This window comes from Nestor notabilis, unplaced genomic scaffold (genome assembly GCF_000696875.1).
Source record: "Nestor notabilis isolate BGI_N333 unplaced genomic scaffold, ASM69687v1 scaffold6321, whole genome shotgun sequence".
Classification (NCBI taxonomy): domain Eukaryota; kingdom Metazoa; phylum Chordata; class Aves; order Psittaciformes; family Psittacidae; genus Nestor; species Nestor notabilis.
The window spans coordinates 1-25,767 of record NW_009913266.1 but is presented as its reverse complement, the minus strand read 5'-3'; the positions used below and the strand labels follow the sequence as shown (position 1 = coordinate 25,767).

The 25,767-nt window shown below is 35.7% G+C and overlaps 1 protein-coding gene across 1 annotated transcript; it reads left to right on the top strand.

Annotated features, from left to right (window-relative positions):
- Positions 1-25,284, top strand: LOC104412398 (sister chromatid cohesion protein PDS5 homolog B-like; the record flags this gene model as incomplete). The annotated part of the gene is made up of 9 exons (XM_010023118.1): positions 1-87; positions 181-278; positions 1,311-1,437; positions 8,252-8,332; positions 10,425-10,565; positions 19,986-20,101; positions 21,791-21,885; positions 24,049-24,194; positions 25,129-25,284. Coding segments are annotated over 9 exons (1,047 nt in total), but the record flags the coding sequence as incomplete, so codon positions are not given.
- Between the last annotated feature and the right edge of the window lie 483 nt (positions 25,285-25,767).

Sequence of the window (25,767 nt, the reverse complement as noted above, 5' to 3'; positions counted from 1 at the left end):
GATATATTTATGTTCATAACGAGGCAGCTTAAAGGTTTAGAAGATACAAAAAGCCCCCAGTTTAATCGGTATTTTTATTTGCTTGAGGTAAGCTTCATAAGTTACTTCATAATAACTGTTAAATTATGTTTTCAACTTAATTGTATATTTACTCCATTTGTTTTTCCCTGTTCAACACAGAACATTGCTTGGGTCAAATCTTATAACATATGCTTTGAATTAGAAGACAGCAATGAGATTTTTACACAGCTGTACAGAACACTGTTTTCAGTAATAAAGTAAGTATTGTCACCCCCAATTATAATATATTACTGTATGGTTGAGGTCAGATGTTTCTAACCTGGGTGTTCAGTCTGTTGTCTGACTTGTAGCATTAATGAGCTTAGTTTTGTAATTCAGTTTAACTAAAGGTAGAAATATAAACAAAAGCTGTCAGTTTTGCCTGTTCTAATTAAAAAAGACACATTGCAAATCATCCTTTTTTTTTTTTTTCCAAAGAAACTTACTTTGGTCATCTTTTACTGCATTTATTTTATTCTGTTCTTGAAATCGAATGATGCAATATGCAACTACAAGGAGTTTGGGGAATTATTATTATAAAAACTTGAGTTAGTAAATGGTGGACACTAAAATGTACAGCTAAAGATTGTCTAGTCTGTCCCCCTTGTTCAAACCAGATCAGGTAGAGCAGATTGTCCAGGACTGTGGCCAGTTGTGAGTATTTCCAAGGACGGATACTCCATGACCTTCTAGTGTTCAATCACACATTTAAAAAGTTTCTCATTCTTCTGTTTAAATGGTATGTCCTGTATTTCACTTTGTGCCTATTGCCTTTTGTCCTGTTACTGGACACAATCACTGAGTCTTGCCCCATCTTCTTTACTCCCAACATCAGGTATTTAAACATAATGATAAGTTCCTCCCTAAGCCATCTCTGGTTGAGGCTAAAAAAAGATGTCAGCACTCTCAGCCTCACCTTGTATGAGAGCTGCTTTAGTCCTTTAGTCATATTTGTGGTCTGACTCTGGGATGTTAAGTAAAAGGGAGGGATGTTATAATACACTTTCATGGTAGGGACAGATACAGTCCGCCTACTTTTTTACTGTAGTAGTAAATGAAGAGGGTGTGAGGTTCAAGAACATTTTGTAAAGTGGTATATGCAGCTGATAAACATAAGTATTTTGACCTCTAAGAAAATTTGTGATTTGATTGTTATATTCCTTGTTCTTTGGCATCACCACAGGGAGTATGTTGCATAGAGGTTGTACTTTATATGTACAATACACTAAGAATTTTGTGTTTAATTTCAGCAACGGTCATAACCAAAAAGTACACATGCACATGGTTGATCTAATGAGCTCTATCATTTGTGAGGGAGATACTGTGTCGCAGGAACTTTTGGATACAGTGTTAGTTAATCTAGTGCCAGCACATAAGGTAAGACTTAATAGTGGCTTAATTTTTTTATTTTTTTATAATTGTGATTTATTGGATGTGTGTGTTCAGATATTTACATTTTTTTGTGAGAAGAGGTGTAGCAAATGTGTTCCTATTATTTGGATCTTAGCAAAAAAGAAATTTTTAATAGTCAAAATTCAGTAGAGTTTCATTGCTTTGATTTACTTGCCATAAGCCAAAATATCAGTGGTCACAGTAATCTGAAAGCTATAAAATTTATACACTTTTATATATGGTCAATATCAGCAGAACTTTTTATAAAAGATACAATGTATCCTTTGGAAAGTTTGTAATTCTTGTAACGCTGTATCAGTAGTTCAAACTAAGGTGCTGCCCTAAGTGAGAGGGGAAGAAGTTACGTCTGCTCATTTGTAGCTGGCAGTATTACATGTTTCAGAAATGCTGACTTAGTGTTACTGAAAGCACATTGGTATGTTTTTGATGCAGCCATAGAACTATATTCAGAAGTGGGGGTGTCTGAAGACCCAAGTGATTATTGTCTCCTTAATGAATAATGTCTCCTTTAAAAAAAACCCCAGTGTCCAAGAGATGAACTGAGGGAAAAACTTCAAACTGTGCATGTCTTGTGACACTTAGATTTCCTTGCTGTGTAAACATTTGACTTCCTCATTCAGAAAACTAGCTGGGTCCTATTGGAATCTCTTGGACTATGGTGTAGGAGATGACTTGTAAGTTGTGTATGACAAAAAAAAGGATTCTGGAAATTACCTAGGAAATGTGTGCTTAGCTGACAGCTTTTTTTTTTTTTTTTTTTTTTTTTTTTGAAGTGCATTCAGGAAAGGGTAACTTAACTTTTTAGGAACTACACTAAGGTTAAGTGTGAGGTTTTTGCGTCTTTGAAATGTCATTTTTGTATTCCTCCCTGCCCCTTAACAGTAATGTACCTGAAGACACTGAGTAAATTTTTCATAAGGGGCTCTCAAAAGAACATAGCAAGTAGCACAACTTAGTGTGCTTTACCACAAGCCATCAATTTCAGTAAATAAACAGCACATGAATTATTTGTCTATTGACAGTGAAAGATTAAATGTTTAGTATAGGTCAGGTTTTTTTCCCACTGGAAATGTTTTAACTGTGTTCTTCAAGGATTCTAGTACTTTTGTGCCAGGACCAGGCTGAAATTTGTGTTGCTAAAATTCAGATTTATGAAGTAAAAATTTGGGATAAAAGAAGCAAAAGCAAGACTACACAAAATAGTTTATATTTTCTCAGTTCTTAAGTATCTGTTGTTTCAGCATGTCACCTGTGTTCAACTTGATTTGACTGTACTGTTTTCGATTCATGTTACTGACTGAACATGTTAATAGGATAAGGTGTCTGGCATCTTGCATTTTCTTCTAATCAGACTGGCTCTTTGGCTCTAAGAATGCTAGCTTATAGCTCACTTTCTAACTGAAATAGTTACTTAACTTCAGGCCATATTCTGCATACTTTTACCTTTGTTTTAATTTTTTTAACCATTTTCACACTAATAGAAAGAAGCTTCTAATAGTTTTGTTTGATCTCAATATCTTATCTTAGTGTTTATTTAAAATTTCAAAGCTTACGTAGTCATCTAACCACTTTCTGTGGCTATTGAAGTCAGGTTGGAAAAGTGTAATGAATTCAGAGTGAGATTTTTTCTATTCAGGTTTATTGAGCACTAAACTACAAGGCAGTTAAGGATAAGGTCCACCATAAAGCAGAATTATGTCTTAACTGACCTAACTGTTAAGCTGTACAGGCGATGGAAATTGTCAAATCAGACTGGCTCAGTAAAAATGGCATAATGACAAGAGCTGTTGTAATGGTGAGTAGGGAATCCTTATCTAGCCAGATTCCCCAGGGACCAAAAGAATACGTTTGATGGTGTAGAAGAAGCGTAGATCTGTTATTTGCTAAGATTTTAAAATGATTAGACAGAGATTGTTGTAGATAGGACAGCTTTGTTTGTAGCAAGTGGCACTGGCAAGCGGTGAATTTTTGATGCAGCCTGTATGAAGGTTGTAGTGTGAGGGAATGTGGAGTGCCCTTGTGAATTGAATGACTCTATTCTAGAGAATAGTGATAGAGCTAGTATGATTTTTGATGTATAAAGAGCTGTATTGGCTATTACTGGTTGGAAGACTTGAGGAGTTTATATAACTTACCAGAGGAGCAGTCTGTAAGTGTGTATTGGGAACAAAAGATTCAAACAGCTCCTCTAGTTTTAGATCCTGGGTGCTGAAATCTAATAGCTGAAATTCATCATTAGATTGATACACAAATTATATGGTTATATTTAAGAATTGTAGTAACCAGTTGAGCAATTTATAGAAGGCTAATTCAAAGCTGTTGCCTCTTAAAACCAAGATCAATATTTTTCTGAAGAGGGATGCCACATACGGTCACTGAGTAGTCCGAAGTTGGACAAGCAGTGGTCTTAGCAGAACAGCTGCAATGACTCAGGCAAAAGGAGCATATACTGGGGACATGCCATACCATCAAACTTCTGTCTACCATAATTAGTAGTCACTGAAGTAGTCTACACTGCTTTAGCTCACTTGAGTTTGTCATCCATCTCACTGGGCCAGAATAAAAGCCATATTGATGTAAACCTGGACGAAGATGGCTGATGCTAATATCGCAGGTACATTAGAGTATGCACAGGCTTGTTTGAGTAGTACAGCAGGTATTAGATAAATCAGTAAAACAGTAAACTTAAGTTGACTGACCATGTGCTCAACTTTTAATTTCTGTGATGTTTAATTACATTTTTCCTTTCATGGTTTCTCTTTTCTTTTTTATGAATTCTACTAAAATTCATTTGATAGGATTATATTAACAGGGAATGAAATAAATAGTGAACTAACCTCAGAAAAGACCAGAAGCAAGGGAGAGGTAGTGAATATGAAAAGGCAAGAGAAATTAATAGCTTTCCTTTCACTTTTAATTCTTCTTAGATTATTAACCCATTATGGCAGCACCTGTAAACAATTTTGTTTTTGCAGTGTGTTAGAAGGCAAATTGTACTTTATTTCCTTGAGTGTTTCCCAGAGTATTCCATTTTCAGCCTCAGGAGTATACTAGGGAATCCCACATTGCATGTCCCACATGCTTTGCATGCTTATCTCTTCAAAAAAGTGGTATCGACAATTGAATTCCAACTGTCTCTACCAGGAACTTGCTTAATAATTAGTGTTATCTATCTTGGCAACACTTCAGCTGAGTTTCTTCTTTATCAGCCATCCTTAGAAACCTATTTCCCTCCCCCAGTAGAACTAGAGAATCTGTTAGAACTGTTTCGTCAAGTGCTCCCGGGTACAAATTCTGGTGCTTTGCCATTGATAATAAGAATCAAATTGAAAACCTTTTTCAAGTGCCAAGAAAATAATATATATTAAATGTACATTGTTCTGTTTTTGTTTTTGTGGGGCGTTTTTTTTTGTTGTTGTTTTTGTTTGGTTTTGGTTTTTTGTTTTTTTGTTGTTTTTTTTTTTTTTTAATTTGCTCTAGATGCAGACTCAATGTTTTATTTTACTATTGAAATTACAAAATTAAGGACTGGATTGGTGTTAGCTATCTATCTGTTTTGAAGGAAAAAATAAGCAACATGATTTTGTTTCTGTTGCCTTTTCATTTATTTATTTATTTTAAAAGGCTGAGTACAAATGACTTAATATCTTGGAGTTCTGTTAAATTGGACATTGAAAGGCAACTGGAGAAACGTAACTGAAAAGAATCAGTGGGTATGCATTTCCATCATGGCCAACCCCATTGTATTAGTACAACTGACTTTTGGCTTTGTGGCAAACTGTCCTGGAGAACACTGTCTGTATATACACAAAAATGTCTGTGCCATGCTGTCAGAGAGGCTGCCACTGCTTCTTGTGTCTGCAGCAGCAGTTTGTCAGGCATTTTAGAGAAGAACAGGTATGAAAAGTGAGTTGGCAAAACTTAATGTCTCAGAGAAGTGTAAAAAAGCTTGAAATGCTAACAATATATACACAAAAATTGTGGTAGGAATTAACATAAAGGAGAGAATTTAGGGTTGACAAAGATGGTCTGTCTTCAAATATTATTTTTGGAGGCCTTCTAAGCATAAAATTTAATGTTAATAATAGTAGTGTTCTCCCCTGTTTATTAACATTCTTTTCTGAAAGAAAACTGGAGAGGTTTTTTGGGGGAAAGGTCTGTCTCTTACCCTATAAGGCTGTTTAAGATGTTAAATGTAACTTCTCAATTATTTTGCAGAAGATCTGAGTTCTGCTTTTTCATGGGTGCTTCTTTGGTTTGTCCTTACCAATTGGTACTTGTTTCTGCTTTTACCTTCAAAACGCAGTAATTACTAATGATTACTTTAAACAGTGTTGCCAGCTGATGGCTCAGTTTCTACCCAGTTCAGGACTCTCAAAGGCTTATCCCTGCTGGGTGCTTGTGTGCTCTTAGAGGCATTCTGATGAAGGTTATTGTCCCCATCATGAGGACTTTCTTAAAGCATTAGAAGATCTTGAAATACACGTAATTGTTTTGGTTTTTTTTTTTTCTTTTCTGCATGTATAGGAAGGTTGAAATTAAATTAGTTGGAAAGATAGGTTTGATGTTTTGTACAAGATCTTTGAACCTATTTGGTAATGGTCTGGGTTGCTCCTGGCTTCATTTCAAGTAAGGTGGCGGCACTTTTTCTTCTTTCTGCTTTTATCCTGAAGCTGGAAAAGGAAGAAGAAAACTTTCTTGTGTGCTTTTAAGACTACTTTGATATTGTTATTTTCAGAAAGTTCAGCCTCTGGACATTTGAGGGCTTTGGCTATTGACACAATTAAGTCAAGTACATAAGGCATGAGAAAAGCTACCTTAGCTTAGCTAGTTGTGATCAAGGGTATATGTTTTACCTTTGCAGCTTTTTTAGATAGAGGGAATTGTAATGTTAATATGTTACTCTGGGTTGCAAATGGCTACTTCTGGCATTTATCTTGGGAAACATTTAGGTTTTAAAATCAAGTGCTATGTGAGAGATACAAACTGAAACTGTTATTAATGAGAATGAGAACAGATCTGCCTGTTGGAACTCTGCTATGGTAGATCTGCTGTTTGGACTTGTTTTATACGTAAATCAGATCTTGCTCGTGATCTAAAGTTCACTGTTGCCCAGGTAAAAATTGTTTTCTTTTACTGACCTGTGGAAGTCAAGTGGGATCAGAGCAAGAATCGCAAGTGGCATACGTTCCTTGTTAGGGATTTTTGTACCTTTTTATTTCCTGAGCAGTCACAAGTCTAGCTAAATAACAGAAAACAAATGCTGCAGTCTTTTCTGGGACATGGAACAGCTGTACAAATTTGTAGAAAGGTTGCCAATGTTGACCCTTGCATCTTGATTAGATAAAGGGAGAGGAAATTACAGGATGTTAATATTTTTATGTAAGCGTTTGAGTATCTTTCCAGAATTGGGATTGATTCCCCTTCTATAGTGGCTCTGGGTAAAACAGGTTCTTCAGGTGTGAATCTCCGTAGCCTTTTTACTTCAGTCACCTAGCTTTGTTCGATCAGTAGGCAAGTCAAAGACTTCTGTTTTATATTAACAGAAAATGTTAATCTGTTCCTACTGCTATCTAGAAGCCTGTAGTTCCTGTACAGTTTTTGAAATTGCAGACAATATTCTCCATCTCTTTGCAAATCCTGTCTTTTCCATTCAGATAGCTACGAAGAACCAGGAATACTCAGGCAAAGAAATATCCTGGGTGTCTGATGTACCTTGTGTTTGGTTTTCATTATGCTGAAGGGAAGTTTTCTTCCTTTTATGTATGAGATGTTTTTAAAAAAACAACTACAAGCTGCCCCTTTATGCTGTTGTCTTGTAAATGGAATATGCTGAGTTTTTTTAAATTGCAGACACTAATAAAATTGGGAGAACTATGTTTTTACAGAGATGTTTAGCTATTAAAAGACTGTATATTTTTTATATTGAAGACTTTTCTTTCATTCTCGTTAATCAAGTCTACAACGGGTGTCACAAGTTGCATTTTCTTCTGAAAATTTTTGAAAAATAATTGGGATTAGAAATGGTAGAATTGTAGAATGTAGAACATGTAGCATTGTAGAATTGTAGCAATGTAGAACATGGAGAATGTGTGCAGGGAAAGGAAGGAAACAATGATAGAGTAATAACCCAATTAGACAAGTGGAGGGAATGTTGGGAAGGGGTGTGGGTTTTTATTTTCTATATTAGTTTTGTTTGTGTTTTTCTTTTTTGCTCATGAACTAAAATTCTAGGTATTTCTTTTTCTTTGCTATCTTAGTCAAACAGACTGAGTATCTTTGCAAGATACCATGGGGAGTCTGTGATGGTGGTTCACAGGTGGCTGCTTGGTGCAAGGACAGAATCATGCTTTCTACCACAGTCCTGTTCAGAGTCTTGCTTCTGTGGTGATTGTAAATGCCTCAGTGTTGCTTTGTATTGCTTTCTTGTTTTTTGGGGATGATGATAAGGAGGAACAGTAAAATGCAGGACTTGACTTCACTGATTTTCAGGCTTAGATGAATAACTGAAAGTTAAAAGTAAGCCCCAAAGCCCCAGTTTGCCAGGAAAGAGTTTTCTTAGTAATATTAGTAGAGGCTACAATGCTTTGTTTGGACTAGGCTTGTTTTTACTGTTATCTTTACTACTGAAAGTATAAAAATAACTATTTCTTTAATGGACTTACCACTACATATTAGCGTTAAATTCTGATATTTATCTTTAGGATTAATGCATGTGTTTAAAACTTCTCTGTTGCTTTTGTTTTTTTTTTTTTTTTTTTCCTTTTTTCACCTCCAGAATTTAAACAAGCAAGCCTATGATTTGGCAAAGGCTTTACTAAAGAGGACAGCGCAAGCAATTGAACCATATATCACTAATGTAAGTGAAGACAGCAAACGTATATGGATATCAGTACATTTTTTTAACTGAGCTGTAATATAAAGTGAATGAATTGCATATAGTCAAATAGGGCTGTTCTTTGAGAGAATTGTTGTATTAATGAAGCACTGTAACCTATCCCTTTGAGTTTAATTCTTCATGATATTGAAACTACTAAGCCCATATTAATTTTGATTTCTGAAATGCAATGGTTGGTTTGCTTTCTGCTACTTTGGGAGACCTTGCACTTCAGTCCTTAATGTGGCTGGAAGACCAATGGAACTTACATGTATTGTTCTGAAAAAAAGTACATAAACACGTTGTTCTTGTGGCAAAATTATTTTTCTAGTGAGGAGATGAGACTATTTTAGAAGCTAAGATAAGTGAAGATAGAGCAGAATTTTAATGCTGTTGTCACAGGAAAAGAAGAGGAAATAGAATCTAAGAATAGATATTAAGAAAGAAAACCAACAAGTGGATTGAGGATTGTAGCCAAGTTGAGTCTAGATATTATAGACATTGCAAGAGAAGAGGGATGAGAGGAAGTAAAGATCAGACAGGAGTAAAGATCTGACAGGAATATGTTCTAACTCAGGTTGCACAATAGAGAAAAAAAAGCCACCCTACTTCTTTTCAGAAGTAGTTAAAAATTTAGCAGGCAGTTATCCAAAACCTCAGGAGCTTCAGACTTCTGACACTTGGTGTTACTTGGTGTTACTTGGAAAGTGGGTACCTTCTAAGATTTAAAGAAAATCTTTGGTGAAAACTCTTCAAACCTGTTAGTCAAACCTGCTGTTTGGGAAGGTGTTGCTGCATGCGAATGTGTTTTTAATGTTGTTCAGTTGCAAAGTTAGATTACAAACCAGGTGACATTTTGTGGGTTTTAAAGAAGTCTGTACAATAAGAGTCTTCCTCTTATGGAAAATATGTACATACAGTCTTCTGTTCTTGGTTTTCCACAAGTGGGAAATATTACGCTGTCTGGTGTCTTTGTTTGAAAGTTGCTTTCTTTCTTAAAATATATTAAAGGCACAGTAAGAATTAGTTTCTTAACCAGGAATATGTATGTTCCAGGCAACACTGTATACAGAAAAGGAAAACTTTCCTGCAAGATAGTATGGGACTCGTTGACTTCTAATGAAATGCACTTACTTGTTATTTCTAGTAATTATTGCTAGAAACTGTTGACTTTTTCTATTATATCACTTGTTGGGGTTCAGTTTAAAACCTTAAAAAGTGGTAGCTTTCACGTTTTTAGTTTCTTTACTGATATGATTAATCTTGTCAGGTACAAGGAGTCATGATGTTCATCTGTCCCAAATTTGGGATTAGGAAACTGAAGTGCCAGTTCTGTTGCCTTTGTGACAGGTGGCAATAGTTCAATTTGTTCAGCCACAGTTGTGGCTGTTGTTATCTTAACCCAAAGAGAAGAAAACTTTCCAAATCATATCCTCCCCCTTACAAGTGAGGAGTAGTAAGTTCCTCCTTAGTTGCTTCTTACCCATCTATTATGAGAGGATATAGTTGAAAGGAGTGTGGAATTAATATTTGATTTTAAAAAATATTTTAATGAGAAGTGTAAAGTTTCTCTCAAACCTGTCAAGTTTACCATGAAAGAATAATTGCTTTACAGCTGCATTATGCTGCTTGTAAATATAAACTCTGGAACAGCCAGTTACTAATTCCTGTGCTTTTACTTACAGCTCCATAACCTGTCAGCTGTGTTGTATAGTAATTAGCCAGTTGTTTCAGCCCTATTTTGACTAAATGTTGCAATACTTTTAAAGTGATTGTTCTCAATAGTGAAATAACTCTAAATACAGTCACATCTTAAAAAGACGTGATGCACTGGAGCTCCCCTAGAATTGCGTTTCTTACATTATTTGTAGGCCTACTTTAGTAAATGAAACATTTTAACACACTTTTAATGTGTTTTCCATTACGTGTAATACTGAATACAGAACAATGATATTTGAAGATTTCTACTACAGAATCCTGACCCATGCATGGTAAATTTATAGGTAGGCAAGCACAGGATTTAGAAGAGTGTGTATGTCTTTGTTATTGATGTGTACTCTGTTTTATTTTCCAGTTCTTCAATCAAGTCCTCATGCTTGGTAAAACATCCATTAGTGACCTGTCAGAGCATGTGTTTGACTTGATTCTGGAGTTATACAATATTGACAGTCACCTCCTGCTTTCTGTTCTCCCCCAGCTTGAATTCAAACTTAAGGTAAACACTTCTTATCCTTTCCGTATATTTGAAACGTGTGCTTTGACTATTAGTGATTTTTATGGTTTTGGGTTTTTTTTACGGAGAAGTTCTTCAGATTTTTTGGCATATAAAATGGATACTTATATGTAAAACGTATCTTTGCATAGTTTAAAGGAAGATTTGTAAAAGCCCTCAAAAAGAGTAATTTAACTTCAAATGTATTAACCTACAGTGCATGTAAGCATATATTTGGGGTTTGGTTCGTGGTTTGGTTTATTTTTTGGGTGTTTTGTTTTTTGATTTTGTTTTGGGGGTTTTTTTATTTGTTTGGGGGGGGTTGTTTTGTTTTGGTTTTTTTTGTTTGTTTTTTTGTTTTTTTTTTTTTTTTTTGCCTTGCATCTTTCAAGCAATAACTTATTTTTCTGATGACTTGAGAATCTGACCTGTGTTGCTCCTTGGTTTACTGTACTATTTATTGTGAAGGAGTTTAATATATTGAAAGTACCTTATGCTGCAGAGAGACACTACATCCGTTCAGAATAGGGAAAAGATGGGCTCCGTGTTAGTGGAAACTGGTTTATGTACTGACAATTTTGTTCAAATAGAAGGCCTGTGATGTGAAAACAGAGCATCAGACTGTAAATATGTGTTGTAGTCATTGCTGCAATGACTTTTATGATTTTCATGCTTATTTCTTGTGTCTGAAGGATAGCTGATACTAGCTATCTCTTTTAATAGCTGTTTTTCTCTTTGACTTCCTACCATTTCAGAGTGTCTCCATCACTTGGAAGAAATTCAGTATAACAGCTTGTACTCCATTTATTCTGCACTACTTCTCTTTGTCATTCCACAGTTTCTGTGGAAGTGGAGAATTTGATTAGTTTTATATTACTAAGTTTGAAAATGTTCTGTTTCCAAACTTGAGGCTAATGTGCTGTAGACCACTTGTAAAATTGCATGTATTTTTATTTTATTGAGGACAGATTTTAGGTTTGTAGAACCTTTGGCCTGTTCTTGGTGCAGTATTCATTATCATAGTGGCTTGTTCATAGAATCTTAGAGTGGCTTGGGTTGTTAAAGAACCTTAAGATAATTTAGTTCTAACCCCCATGCCTATTATTTTTTCACTAATGTTGCTAGGCAGGCACAATACACTTGTTGGTTGAGTTGTATTTTAATGGTTTTATCTTTTCTTTCATATTTCCAGAAGAAGGGTTCAACTTACTGCTTGCTGTCTGACTCTTAAAAGTAGACCTTTGCAGCCTTTAATTCCTGTTCTTACAGATGGTGAACAATTACCATTCTCACTCCAATAAAAACAGTACTTCTGCAGCCGAAGCTGTTATTCAAAAGATTTAATCTTAACTGCTGCCACATCGTTTATTTTTTTCCCCTCTTCATAGCCATTATTACTGTAACCTTTCCATCTTGAAGTCCATTTATAAACTGCAGGTTCTTGAATTGTCTTCCTCCTCCTTCATTAACTCTTGTATTCCAGTATTGCAAACTTCTTTTTTGTATCCTATTTTACCATTGGAATCGGGAAGTTTAATAGCCCAACGCTGTCAAACTTTTTTCTTTCAGCAACTTCTGTTGTCTTCCTTTAGTGGGGTGATTTCAGCACTAAGCATTTCCATGTTTTCTTTATACTACTTAATCTACAACATTTTTTTTTTCCCCTTAATTTTTGCATTCTGTTCTTTGTTTAGTGTGCTGTTAGATGATAAGCATATATTTTGCTGCTTTTTAATCCTTGATCCTTAGTATAGTTTTCTCCTTGTGGTCTGAACTCTTGAGGGTAAGGGTTCAGGTTTGGGGATTGTAATATCCAGTTAACCAGTGTTTCTAACAGACATGTACACATTTATAGTTACATTCTTATTGCTCTTTCTCCTTGATGTCTTGTTGAACTGGGTACAGTTTGTAGCTATTCTGAGAGCTATTCTGAGAGGCTTCTGTTTGACTTACCTTGTTGCTTCAGGTGTGTGTTTTTGAGGCCTTAAGTTATAAGACAAATAATATGTGTCTGTTTTGTCCTATTGGCTGTCAAATGTAGTTTGACCTGTCTTTTACAGGAAAACAAAAAAACCCAAACAAAAACACCCCCCCCCTCCCAAACAAAACAAAAAAAAAAACACAAAAAAACCTCCATTTGGAATAGGATAATCCTAGTTTAAATCCTGAAATACTGGAGCAGGCCGCCCAGGGAAGGTGTGGATGCCCCATCCTTGGAAGTGGTAAAGACCAAGTATTGGACGGGGCTTTGAGCAACTGGTCTAGGAAAGGTGTCCCTGTCCATGGTAGGGGGGTTGGAACTAGGTCTTTAAGGTCCCTTCCAACCCAAACTGTGTTATGGTTCTAAATGAGTTGAGAGGTCTGTAATATCCTTCTGTGGTTAAAAGAGTATCTTGAAGATGAATGTTCTGAAATACTAATGAAATATGGTCAGCTTATGTTTGTTCTGAAATTAATACAAATTTATTCTTTATGCAGACCTGCCAGTGATGATTAAATGCTTTCCACTCCAGGAATAGTTGTGGCTTTATTTTAAACAGCAGCAGCTAGTGTCAAGCATTTTTAACTTAATCCAGGTAAATTTTATGTTAAAAAGAGAGTGTAAATTCAGTGAAACTCAGAGTGCTTATGGTAGGAGGCAACTAATGTTTTGCTGCTTTGAATGAAAAGGAACTGGACAGCTGTATCCCTGTTAGCTTTGATAAGGTCTTGGATCAGTTGCCTGGTAAATGAGAAAAACACACTTGGTAGTCCATATTGAAATAGGGGAGAGGGTAGACGTCTTTTTGAATAAAGGTCAGTTAATGATAAAATAATCATGAGCTTCAGTGAGCTCTGCATATCATTCAGAGCTTGACTGGATGATTTTGGCTTTCCTGGATTTGGTACGTAGCATTTCATAGAATCGTAGAATGATTTGAGTTGGAAGAGATCTCTATCATCTAGTTCCAACTCCCCTGCCATGGGCAGGGAGACCTTCCACTAGACCAGGTTGCTCAAAGCCCTGTCCAGCCTAGCCTTGAACAATTCTAGGGATGGGGCAGCCACAGCTTTTCGGGGCAACCTGTGCCAGTGTCTCACCACCTTCATAGTAAAGTTTTTATTACTAATGTCTAATCTCAGTCTGCCCTCTTCCAGTTTAAAGCCATTCCCCCTTGTCCTGTCACTACATGCCCTCATAAAAAGTCCCTCTCCAGCTTTCTTGCAGGACTCCTGTAGGTATTGGAAGGCTGCTCTAAGGTCTCCTTGGTGCCTTCTCTACTCCAGGCTTGAAAAGCCCCAGCTCTCAGCCTGTCTTCATAGGAGAGGTGTTCCAGCCTCCTGATCATCTTGGTGGCCCTCTGTGAGATTATATTCAGGAGCTGTATCAGACAAAGGTGTGATAGTAAAAGTCAAATACTTTTTGGGGCAAATACTCAAATAAAGCTTATGGAGTAGTGCGACAGTTATGGATTTCCAGGATCTCATATTGCTGCTTTGCTGCTAAAGACATTTGTATTACTCTTAAAGCAGATGATGTTAAAGGAAAGCTGTGGCTGTCTCAACTGTCGAGTTGTCAGGTTCAAGGAGTGAAGATGTATCCAAATGATCTCATGTGGAATGCTTTGAACATGTGGAAGTTGGACATATGATGTGTGCTTTTCAAAGACAAATTGAGTAACTGCTCTTTATTTTTCTGGGAACATGCATATTCTTTATAAGCGGCTTCAAAAGCAGTGACTTAAAAAAACTATTTGGCCAGATGAAGTAGGCTCATGGTAGACTTATCCAAGCAAGATTCCAAGTGTTCTGGCTGAATTTAAAGTGGATGCTTTAAAAAAAAATATTTTCAGGTGCAAACTTGGCAAATTCTGGGGGCCAGAACTTGGTATTTCTGATTATTTCAGTGAAATTTAATCTGATAGAAATGAATTAATTTCTTAGAGATTTTTCTTTTGTTTGGTGTAGTTTGAGCCGGTTTTATCCAAGAGCTGTTCTTTTTAAATTCTTTTGATGTTGTCTGAAAAGTCTTTTTGCTGATGGAGAATGATAAATGGTTACTTCCATACAGATGCTAAATAACTTTATATTTTTTTTCATTGGCCCTGTCATGTAGAGAACAATGAAGGTCAGGTCAATAGGGCACAGGACTTCAAAATAAATTGGGAAATAACAATTTGGCCTCTGTATGAGAAAAGAATGATGTGACATGGGATTTCCAAAAGCAGATACTACAGAACTTCATTACTGACAACCTGAGAAAAATTTCTTCACTTTTTGGGGTTGTCATTTGGCAACAAACCGGAAAGTTACTACCCAAACAAGAGAAGACAGGAATTCCTGGAAGATTGGTAATAATTTGATAATACTATATGTGATAAGACTTTGAAGGATTGTCCTTGAGAAACTCTTATCTATATGTTCTAATGGTATATGTATTTTGCTTCCTATTACTGAGCCACTAAAGAAAAATACAGTTTAGTTCATTTTTCCTATCTTCCTTTTTATTTGAGATGCATTAAGGAGACAGATGTTCTGGTCCTGAAGCCACGTGATTACTGATGAATCCTGTTTGTTGAACAGGATGACTCCATTTACACTGAGGGAAGCGTTTTCAGTGATGCTTTCTCCACCCAAAGCAAAATGCTCATTCACATCAATTAGTTGATTTCTGTCTGAGAACAGACTGAAATCTGTGAAGTCTGTTGGATGTACTCCTATTTGACGATTGCAAGGGCTGCCATGCTCATTTCCATAAATTCTGTTTAAATTGAAGGTGAGGGGAAAAGGTGATCTTGGTCTTGATTGTTCTGATGTTGAGGACCTTCTCCTGTTCTTGGAGAATGCTGAAAGCTCTTGATATCCTTGACTTGTTCTTTCTGGGATTGTTCACGTGTTTCATCCTGACTTCAGAGTACTTGGTCTCACAGTGTAGGTGCTGACTATTTCTCTGATAGTGATCCTGTTTCTCCTGCTGTCAGCAACTTTTTCACTAGTTGTATTCTGTACGTGAACCAGAATTTCCATGTAATGTCATACTTTTTTGCTTTTAAATGCTTTGTGGCATGTTTTGAAAATGAAGTGGTGGTTTTCTCCCAACAACTAGGTGAGTGATCTTCACAGCCTTCCAATTGATTGGGCTGCCTTGTTCTCAGCCTCTGTGGCTGATAGGAATTTGAGGACATGAACAAACATTTGTGTGTCTGTGACTCAGTACCTGACAGGATCCAAATTTCTTGCTCTCTATCTCTGAACTTCTCTTGCACTCTTTGTGGCAGTAAAGCTCCTGTTTTTTCTTCATGGGATCAGAGTCTTATGGAAGATTGTCTTTTTCAGTGTGGGGAAAAATCCAAGGATTTTCTTGTCAGTGACCAAATAAATTGTTGATGATGTATAGAGGGATTAAGAAACACTTGGTATCGAGCCTGTGAGAGAGTATAGGTGCCTCAGTAACACTGTTGCACGTATTTACTGTTTTGGATCTAAACAATGTGGCCACCTAGTGTTCAAGCACCTTGCCATTAGGTGCAGCCAGTGACCGTACAGGTCGGTCAGGATGCCAGATGATTTTAACTGCAGCGAGATTTGTACATTTTGGCTTGGCTGAAGAATGAAAGGTTGCTGTCAGTACTGGTGTTCTCTGAAATGTGCAAGTTTTGTGTGCTTTACTCCCTTAGGTGCTTTTTCTATACTATCACAAGAATCTTTTCAGTATGTTTGGAAAGAATTGAAATGCAGTCGAGTGTGTGCTGTGCCATGTCATGTACAAACAGAAGAGGACAAACTAGTTATCCATTTGTGTCTGGCTGGGATGGAGTTAATTTTCTTTGTAACATCCTGGATGGTACTGTACTTTATATTTGCGGCTAAATCAGTGTTGATGGCACACTAATGTTTTGACTGTTGCTGAATAGTGCTTGCACAGGTAAAGGCTTTCTCTCCTACCACAAGTAGGCTGAGGTGGGGCAGGAGGTTGAAAGGTGACGTGCTCAGCAAGAAAAGGTCAGGGAAAGGAGGAGGAAGAGGGGAACCTTTATGCTTATAATGTTTGTCTTCCCAAGCAAGCACTGTGCGCTCTGAGACCCTGCTTTCCAGGAACTGGCAGGATGTAATGAATGAATTCCTCTCTTTGCCTTACTTGTGCATGCAGCTTTTTCCTTACCTATTAAACTGTTATTATCTTGATCCATGAACATTTTATCTTTCTTCTATTTTCTCCCCTTCTACTCTCTTCACAGGAGAGGAGAGTGAGTGAGAGGCTGGGTAGATGTTTGGCTTTTGGCTGGGGTCAACCCACCACACCTTTATAGATATTTTTGTAAAGAAAAAGCTGCTATGTTCTCATTTAGCAGAAAAGGAGTATTGTTAAACTGTAACGCTCAGAGTGCTGTGTCAAATCATGGTTGCTTCTAACTGGTAATTATTTTTTAACCGAATTTTGGAAAGGAATCTGGGGGCTTAGTAGGAGAACATGCATTGAAATTCATTTAGCTTAACCTCTTCTGTGAGGGTCAGTCATTTGTGTCTGACCTTGGCATCTTAAGGTGATGTGTTTAGAGATCTAGTGTTGACACAGAAGCATTATTGGTACAGGAGAGAACAGAGGTAAGAATGTATTGTTGTGTAGGTCAGCTTGTAAAGGAAACTGATATTCATTCATTCAAATTTGATATTTGAATTTTAGAAATTTGTATTACTGAAAGTGAATACCATTTTATGTTCAGGTGAATCAAAAGTTCATTAATAGAGTATTTAGGAAATAACCATGACAGGTTTTACATCTTTATTTTACCATCTTACTAAGACAATATAATGTAATGAATAAAATCAATAAAATGTTGACTTCTATTATTGTAGAGCTGCCTTTCTTTCTGGATATAGTAGTTAAATTCCTGGCAAGTTTCAGGTCATGTGTCCACTTCTGCTCTCAAATCCCCCCCAAATCCTCAGTGGTGACTATGCTTTTGGACTTGGTAGTGATAACAATCTGATCAACTTCAGCTGCTGTTAGTGACCCTAATATGTAGACAGAAGAACAGCTGCCTGTGTATTGGGAGCACATATGGGAAACTGAAAATATTACTGTTCAATGTCAATTTTTCTTGGCAAATTGTTATGGAACACTGTTAAGCATAAAATGGTGGATCATACCTAAGAAAAGAGGTGATGGACATGACTCTCTAAGTACACAGTCTTATGGAATGGAGAAGGATTAAGATTTTTTTTACAAAGTTTGTGATACTCTTTTCTTTTTTTTTTTCTTTTTTTTTTTTTCTTTTTTTTACTCAGAAAAGAAGTAGAGATTAAAGTATAAGAAAGGAGAGAGGCTGCAGCAGTGATGTATTCGTTTAATAAGAGGGACAGGTTGATTTTTGTTACTTTTAGGAGTTTTATATAAGAATGTTTCAAGGAGATGAACATTTGGGCACAAATTTAGAGAGTACCAAATTCTCTTGGTCCATAATCATAAATACTCACTGTTTCTACAAGCAGGACTAGAAACATGGTAGGTTGTCTTACAGTTGGATAAGTGGCTAATACAGTGTATGATTCTTCTGCTGCCAGTTCACTGAGGATATTGTACAGGTTTTGGTAGGGTTTTATTCATGGTGTGGTGTCTTGGGGTTTGGGGTTCTTTAACCTGGTTTTGTCTTTCTTTCTTTTTTTTTTTTTTTTTTTTTTTTTTTTTTTTTCTTCTTTCTGTATTTCTGTCTGTGAAATTAAGTAGTTGAATGTTTAGTGTACTTCTGACCCCTCCACTCCCCTTTCTCCCCACCTCCTGGGGTGTCTTGCTCTGGATCTGTATTGGTTGCCTAGGGAAATTCAGAAATGCTTAATATGTTTAGTATTTTGTTGGTTTACGTAGGAGTTGGTGGGTTGTGAGTAATGGAGACTAATATAGGCTTCTAAAAAAAAAAATAAAATCCTTAACCATGAGGGCACAGAATAAGAATTTGTAGTATAAAGGACACAAGCTTAAACTCATAAAGAGAAAAAAAAATAATTCATTGTAGATTAAGAGAAGAAGGTTGAAGATGGCTTTCAGTAATGTCAACCTGAACTTTATTTGGAAATACTAGTCAAATAGTAATGGATTTACTATTCGTGCTGTTGATACTTAATACTAGCATGTATTTGCAAGAATTACGGTCTTTCATAATGCAGTAATATGTCAGTATTTGAGGTTTCTTCATCCTGAACTTCTCTTGCTCTGTTACTTTAAAGATTTTACAAATGCTTTTACTGTTATTAGGGAGCTGAATTAAAAGGACAGACTGGCAAACTTTTCAGCCCATTTATGGTATTGAGCCAGATAGGAGGAATAGTTGTTCTTTAAGGCTGTGATGTCATATTAGAGAACTCTGTCAGCTACATTGTGCTCTTATTTCTTTTTCACATTAAAAAGGTGATGTTGAACTAATAAGAATGTCAGAAATAGTAGAAAAGAACAGTCTTTTTAACAGTCCTTGTCTTTATTACTAGAAAAAGACAGAAATAATGAGGTGATTAATATCTAGTTATTACAAACTAATTTTAGCTACTCCCTTTTCAAAGAAATGTTGCAGCCAGTTGCTCTTTTTAATGTGCAAAAGAAAAAGATTGGTGAACAGTAAGCCCATGCTAATTGCACAAGTGCGTTAGCATACATATCTAAAGTATGTATTAAGCTTCAAATGCTGTGTGTTGTACTGAACAAGTGTAGTGCAAACCAACGATAATGAAAATATACTGGAGTGGGCCTTGGTTTATCTCTGTTAGTGCTAATTTTGAATATGAAAGGAAAGTTACTGAGTTGTAACTCAGTATTTTTAAATATAGGCTTAAATACAGGACCAGATCCTGTGCATCTCGGGTCTTCGCTAGAAATTTGTTTTCTGAATGCAGAGAAATTGTAGTATGAGTTTTGCAGGTTTTGTGTTGCACTTGAATTTGTGTAAGCTTGTATAGGCACATATCAAATTTCCTAACAGAATCACTTGTGAAGGAGGGTTAAAAAGACGGATGTACCTGTGTATATTTCAGATTTTTTACCAGCCTTTGTCCGCGTTGCGTTTTTTCCTCTACATTGTTTTTAATTTTCAGCTGCCGTTATTGTTTTGTCTTCTCCCAATAATCGTGAAGGGTTTTTGTCTTGACGTACACATTTCTACACAAGAAAAGTCTATTAATCTGCATTCTGATATTTCTAGAGGTGTATAAGTGTATTGGTGTAAAAACTGTACAAAACAGAATTCTGGTAGTATGTTGGGTTGTTTTGTTGTGGGTTTTTGTTGGCTTGAGTTGTTTTGTTTGTTGGTTTTTTTTGGGAGGTTTTTTTGTTTGGTTTTTTTTTGGGGTGGGGTTTTTGACGTGTGGGGTTTTTTTGTGTTTTTTTTTTTGTTGTTGCATTGTTTGGGTTTATATTTTTATTTTTTAATTTAAAAAATTGTGTCCAATTTCTAGAGCAATGACAATGAAGAACGCCTGCAGGTTGTAAAACTTCTAGCAAAAATGTTTGGGGCGAAGGATTCAGAGTTGGCTTCTCAAAACAAACCACTTTGGCAGTGCTACCTGGGGAGGTATGTGTTGGTTTAGTTCCCTTCCTTAGGAGGAAAAAACATTCAGTGAAGTATAATTAAACTTTTTTCTTAAGTGATACAGCTAAGTGAGTTCCCTCCTGCTGCTTTATCTGAGATCTGACAGCTAATGCTAAAGCAATTATTTTGCATACATCTGCATCTGTGATTCTGCAGAGGAAACAATTACAAATCATTCCTTCTTAGTTCTCTTCCTTCCCCCCACCCCCAATTATCTTTATTGCCATTGTCAAGCAAAAGGAATATTTTATTTCTTCAGAAGTGAAACTATTCAATAATGGATTAATTCTAAAACAGCATCAAATGACATTTGCAGTACCAGGTGATACTACAACTGGTATTGAGGCTTTTATGTACAGTATTTGTATACTGTTTTCTATTTTTTAATGGTAGGAGTGCCCTTAGGGAGGTATGTAGTATTTACATTTGTGCTGCAAACACACTTAGTCTTGTTTTTGAAATGTTCTGCAGGTTTGAGGAAAAAAAAAAAATGTACAGCTGGACCTTGTAGTCAGGAGAAGCTTAAGTATGGCTACTATCATGAAAATGTTTTTGAGTAAATGAGGATAAATACTATACAGTATTACAAATGCAATAGTTTATGATTTAGCCTTCAACTGTATTAAAACCAGAGTCCTCAAAGAACTGCTACTTTTGAAAGTACAGAAACTTAACATTGCATGTCATTTGGGAAAAAAAAAAAAAAAACAACCAAACCCAGATTTAATTGGGCCTAAAGGAAAATGCTTCATTGTATTATAATGTGAAGCGATGTGAAAACTATGTTGTTCCTAATTATTGTTTTCAGCTAGGTATGAATCACATACATGTGTTTACTTTTTTCCCCAGGATTTTAACTAAATTATAATAGCCATGTAATTAAAGGAACCATTCTTAAAATCTCTTGAGTTTGAAAACAATGATTTTTGCTAAAACAGTTATTTCTTAAAACTGCTTTATTTGATAAATAAGTGTTTCAACAGCAAAAATATTCTAAAATCTAATTTTCAGTTTGTTTAAAACCAAGCATTTTGAGGATAGCTTGAAATGCATTGAATTTGTCAAAATGAGAATTACAAGTAACTCTTACATCAATAGTTTTGTTATAAAATTACTTGTATCAGAATTAAACATGAGCAAATACTGGTTTTCAAGCATCAAACCTAATTCATTGTTTCAAAAGGAAATATCACAGAGGTTGAAGCAATACATCTCAGTAGAAATTCGTACTAGGCTGGATGCCTGTTTGATGTCTATCATACAGTTTAAAGAGGGGACAAATACAGGCTTATAAAAATTTTAGCTGCTGATACATGGTTCATGGTCAATTATATGGATTATTACAGAAAAAAAATAGTTAAAACGTCAGACATCTTTGTAATAAATAGTTGTTATCATCTGCCTGGATGTTTTTCATGTGTACCAGGAGAGAATATTTCTCTTCATGTTTGGAACATGAATTAATAAATGAGTACAGAAATATTTTCTTAAGCTAAAGACAATCTCCTTAATACTGTGAAATCAGAGATGTTTTATAGCATGTAACTGTGCATGTGAAGCATAAAAATATTTTCAGAGGTATTTGAAATTGTGTGGAAATAAACTAATTGCTTTGGTAGAAGCATTGGTATTTTTGTTGTTGTTGTAATGTATTGTCTTGTTTCTAAATAGGTTTAATGATATCCATGTACCTATTCGTCTTGAATGTGTGAAATTTGCAAGTCACTGTCTTATGAACCATCCTGACCTAGCAAAAGACTTAACAGGTACCAGATTTATGATAACATTAAAACAGAATTTTAAGTCTCCTGGAAAAGTCAGGAAGGTTAGTCATAATCCTGAGTAATGTCAGATAAAGTGGAGGATGTAATTGAGGTTCAAGTTCTGAGTCACAGAGTCCCTGCCTTCAGTGCTGCCTCTTGAGCTGAGGGAGTTGTACATAAAGAATGCCTTAACTGAAGAGATCACTCTCTGTCAGAGCAGTTGTTTTCCCAACTCCTGTTGAAAGCACTATGGGATCAGGCAAAGACAGCCTGGCTAACCTAATGGTCATGGCATTTAGTAATTAGGGTGCAGAGTGGAGACCTCAGTTCCCCAGAGCCTAAATGTGTAAATAGTCACTGTTTAAAACATGACAGCAGTCCAGTTAACTGTGAGCACAGCTGTTGGTTCCTCCTTCAGGTGAAATACAGCCTGTAATTCAAGACCTCTGTAGAAAGCAAATGGTATGGATAAAAACATTTAGTAATTGTTGCTCCTGATGTCTTAATGAAAAAAGTGTAATTAAAGAAAATTGGATGGTTTGTTTTTTTCCCCTCAAAGTGTATACGGAGACTGTATCTCCCCCTGATCAATAAACTCCTATTTCTTATAATTTTTAGAAGGTAATATCCTTGTTCATTTCCTCTAAGGAGGGAATTTAAAGGGCTGTTAATTGCATGGGATTGCTCTCCTGCTTACTGAATATTTGTCAAGTTAAACACAAATACAGGCGGGCTAGAGTTATCCTGTAGTTGCCGGTATTGTTAAGCCAGCTTAAAAGAAATTTCTGGGCTTTCCAGAATGGAAATGGCAAAGATATTTCTTCTTTAATTATGAGAATTGTATTTTCAAGGATTTTTTTCTCTTTTTTTACATTGCTGAAAGACTTTGTGCCCCCTCTAATGGTATCCTCTGGGAAATGTAATTTTGCTTGCCCCTTCTCTCTCCCCACAGCGCTTGTCGAAGTCAAATTGTTGAAAAAGTTCTCTAATTTACTGGTGTTTCAGACCAGAATTGTTTTGTGCAATGGTGTTATTCTTGGCTTGGTTTTAATTTATTATGTGTCCCTGTGGAACACATCATTAAAACAATTTCGTAACCTCTGTAAGTGCAAAGCTTTACTTCTTGATGTGCTCTTTTGACACTTGTGCTGATTACCAGAAATGTTAATGGCCAGTATTTCAGATAAGACTTGAAAATTTTCATTGGTCATTGAACAGTAACCTCTGGTTATTACATTCAGAGTAAACTTCAAATTTCTAATGTTTCTTAATGTTCTCAGCGTTTCACTGGTGTATGCTGGGTACAGTGATCTTAAGTTCTGTGTGCATTTTCCTACCTGATTGTACTTCTATAACCTAAAATATGTACTTCTAGAAAGATAAATGAACTTTGCCATTTTATTTGTCAGATTTCTAGAAGGATGACAGCTGACATTTTTGACACTTAAGCAGAAATCTTAAAGTGTGGATAGTATAAAGATTATCAATGGTACCAAATAAGTAGCAATGGACCAAAATAATATAGAAAATTGTTTTAAGATTAATAAACTAGAACATGTCATAGCACATGTCTAAGTAAGCATTACAGCTTGGTCAAAGAGCATGCTTTTTAAGTATGTCCCTTGATTTGTCCCCGTTTACAATGCTTACACAGCTCACACTGGGGTGTTCCTGGAGCATGTGAACTAGATTCCTTGTGGATAATATAGAAGTTGTGGTCAGGAGTGCAGCTAATGTGCTCCAGCAGCCAAAGGGGATGGAGTATGCAGGCAAAGAGTAGCTTCTAGCCTAAAGTAAGACTTGAAAATGTACATGATGTGGTTATCGAGTTCTCAGTACTGTCTATTCTACTTGACAGATCCAATTCTGTTTGGCTGTTATAGTCACTAATGTAGACATAGCCTAATTACTAGAAGAAATAAGAAAAAATAAAGTAAAAATGTAATGCCAGAACTCCTATTTCTGTAATGCCAGAATTACAAAAGTTTTATATTCTAATATAAGGTTTTACTGATATTTCTCTTACAGAGAATGATTGGTTTCTTACTGTCAATGCTCAAACCAGTAGAAAGTCATGATTTCTGCTTCTGTCAGTTGAGTACTGTCTAGCGTAAGAAAAGTAGCTGAAGTCATGTACTTAAAATACTTACTTTTTTTATTCTCCAGAATATCTTAAAGTAAGGTCACATGATCCTGAAGAGGCCATAAGACATGATGTTATAGTCTCCATAGTTACTGCTGCTAAAAAAGATCTTTTGCTTGTCAATGATCATCTACTTAATTTTGTCAGAGAACGAACACTGGACAAGCGGGTAAGACATAAGTAGTCCTAACCATGGCTGTATGTTATATTTCTAGACTGTAATTCAGCTTTTTAAATAACAGCTACTCTAAAAAATGCTGAACTGATTTGAAAATGATGAAGAAAAACCAATATAATGTGAAAAATACAATATAATGTGGAGCAGTCTATTTAATGAGGCATCTTTTGCCCCTTACTTGAATGCCACATTTTTCATTGTGCTACATTTTTATTCAAGATAATATGTTATCAAGAAGTAGGCTAAAGCACAACAGCGCTGTTCCAGTTGTCTAGTTCTAGGAATTTTTTAAAATAAAATGAAACCCTTGTAAAACGTTCTAACATTTTTCTTAAGAAATTTTACAAGCAGGTTTCAAAATATATTGTAAATTACTAATGAAAAACGTGCCCCTATCAGAGCTAGCTAGTTTGCCTTCCTTTAATTAGATCACTGGGAGACTGCAAATCAGTGTAGTAGCTTTCAAATTTGAGTAGTATTAAAATTTGGTTTAACTGTGTTTGGTTATTTGGTCAAATTTTTGAGGTTGCTGTTTGTGTTAAAGCTGCTGATGCCAAACCTTTAAAATTAACATTATCACCTGCTTCTTTTTCATTTTGTGGCATGCTTTCTGCTGTTACACTGGTAACACAATCACAGATACTGAGTGTAGCCTGTGAGAAAGGGTGTTGGTTTAAATTTGTAACTATTCTGAATTCAAGATACTTGCATAGTATAACTGATGTTGAAAGGTTTAGCATAATAGATTTGATGCAATATATGTCCTGTTGAGAAAGTGTTGCAGTTAGAACTCAGGTTAATGATTTATAAATCAGATTATTCTGGCGTAGAATAGGAAATGCCTACCAGGAAATTCTGCAGTCTGAGTTTTGAATTGCTAAACTGGGTACTAGTTCTTTTTTTTTTTTTTTTTTTTTTTTTCAAGTGGAGAGTAAGGAAGGAAGCTATGATGGGACTTGCACAGATATACAAGAAATATTCATTACAATCAGAAGCAGGAAAAGAAGCTGCAAAACAAATATCATGGATCAAAGATAAACTCCTGCACATATATTATCAAAACAGTATTGATGACCGGTAAGTCAGTCATGAGCTAGGTGATTCTGTGGATAAGTGTGTAACTTATTATTCAGATTTGCTTTTTCCTTTATGCTTAAGTGCTGACAAGAAGGAGACTTGATAATCCTGTATGTTTTGATCCAGTGCATAGTGTAATCTTACACAGTTGCAGCCAAATGTTGTCTTGTGTTGTTTTCTTCCCTTCTTTTTTTTTATTGCTTAAAGGGCAAAAGTAATTCTAAAGGGTTAGATAGGTTAGGATACTTCAATGCTTACAGCTGTACTTCATTGCTTCAGTAAAGGAGATTTTCGTTTATATTTCAGTAGCTTGCTAATTTTTATGCTAAAATGCAGTAATTGAAATTGCTTTAACAATCTTGCTTTAGATTTGCATGTTGTTACATGATTTAAAGATAAGCCTAATAAATGTAGTGACAACAATTAAGGCATATCACTTTGCAGAAGATTAGTTTTTCTTTAATCATAGAATCATAGAATAGTTAGG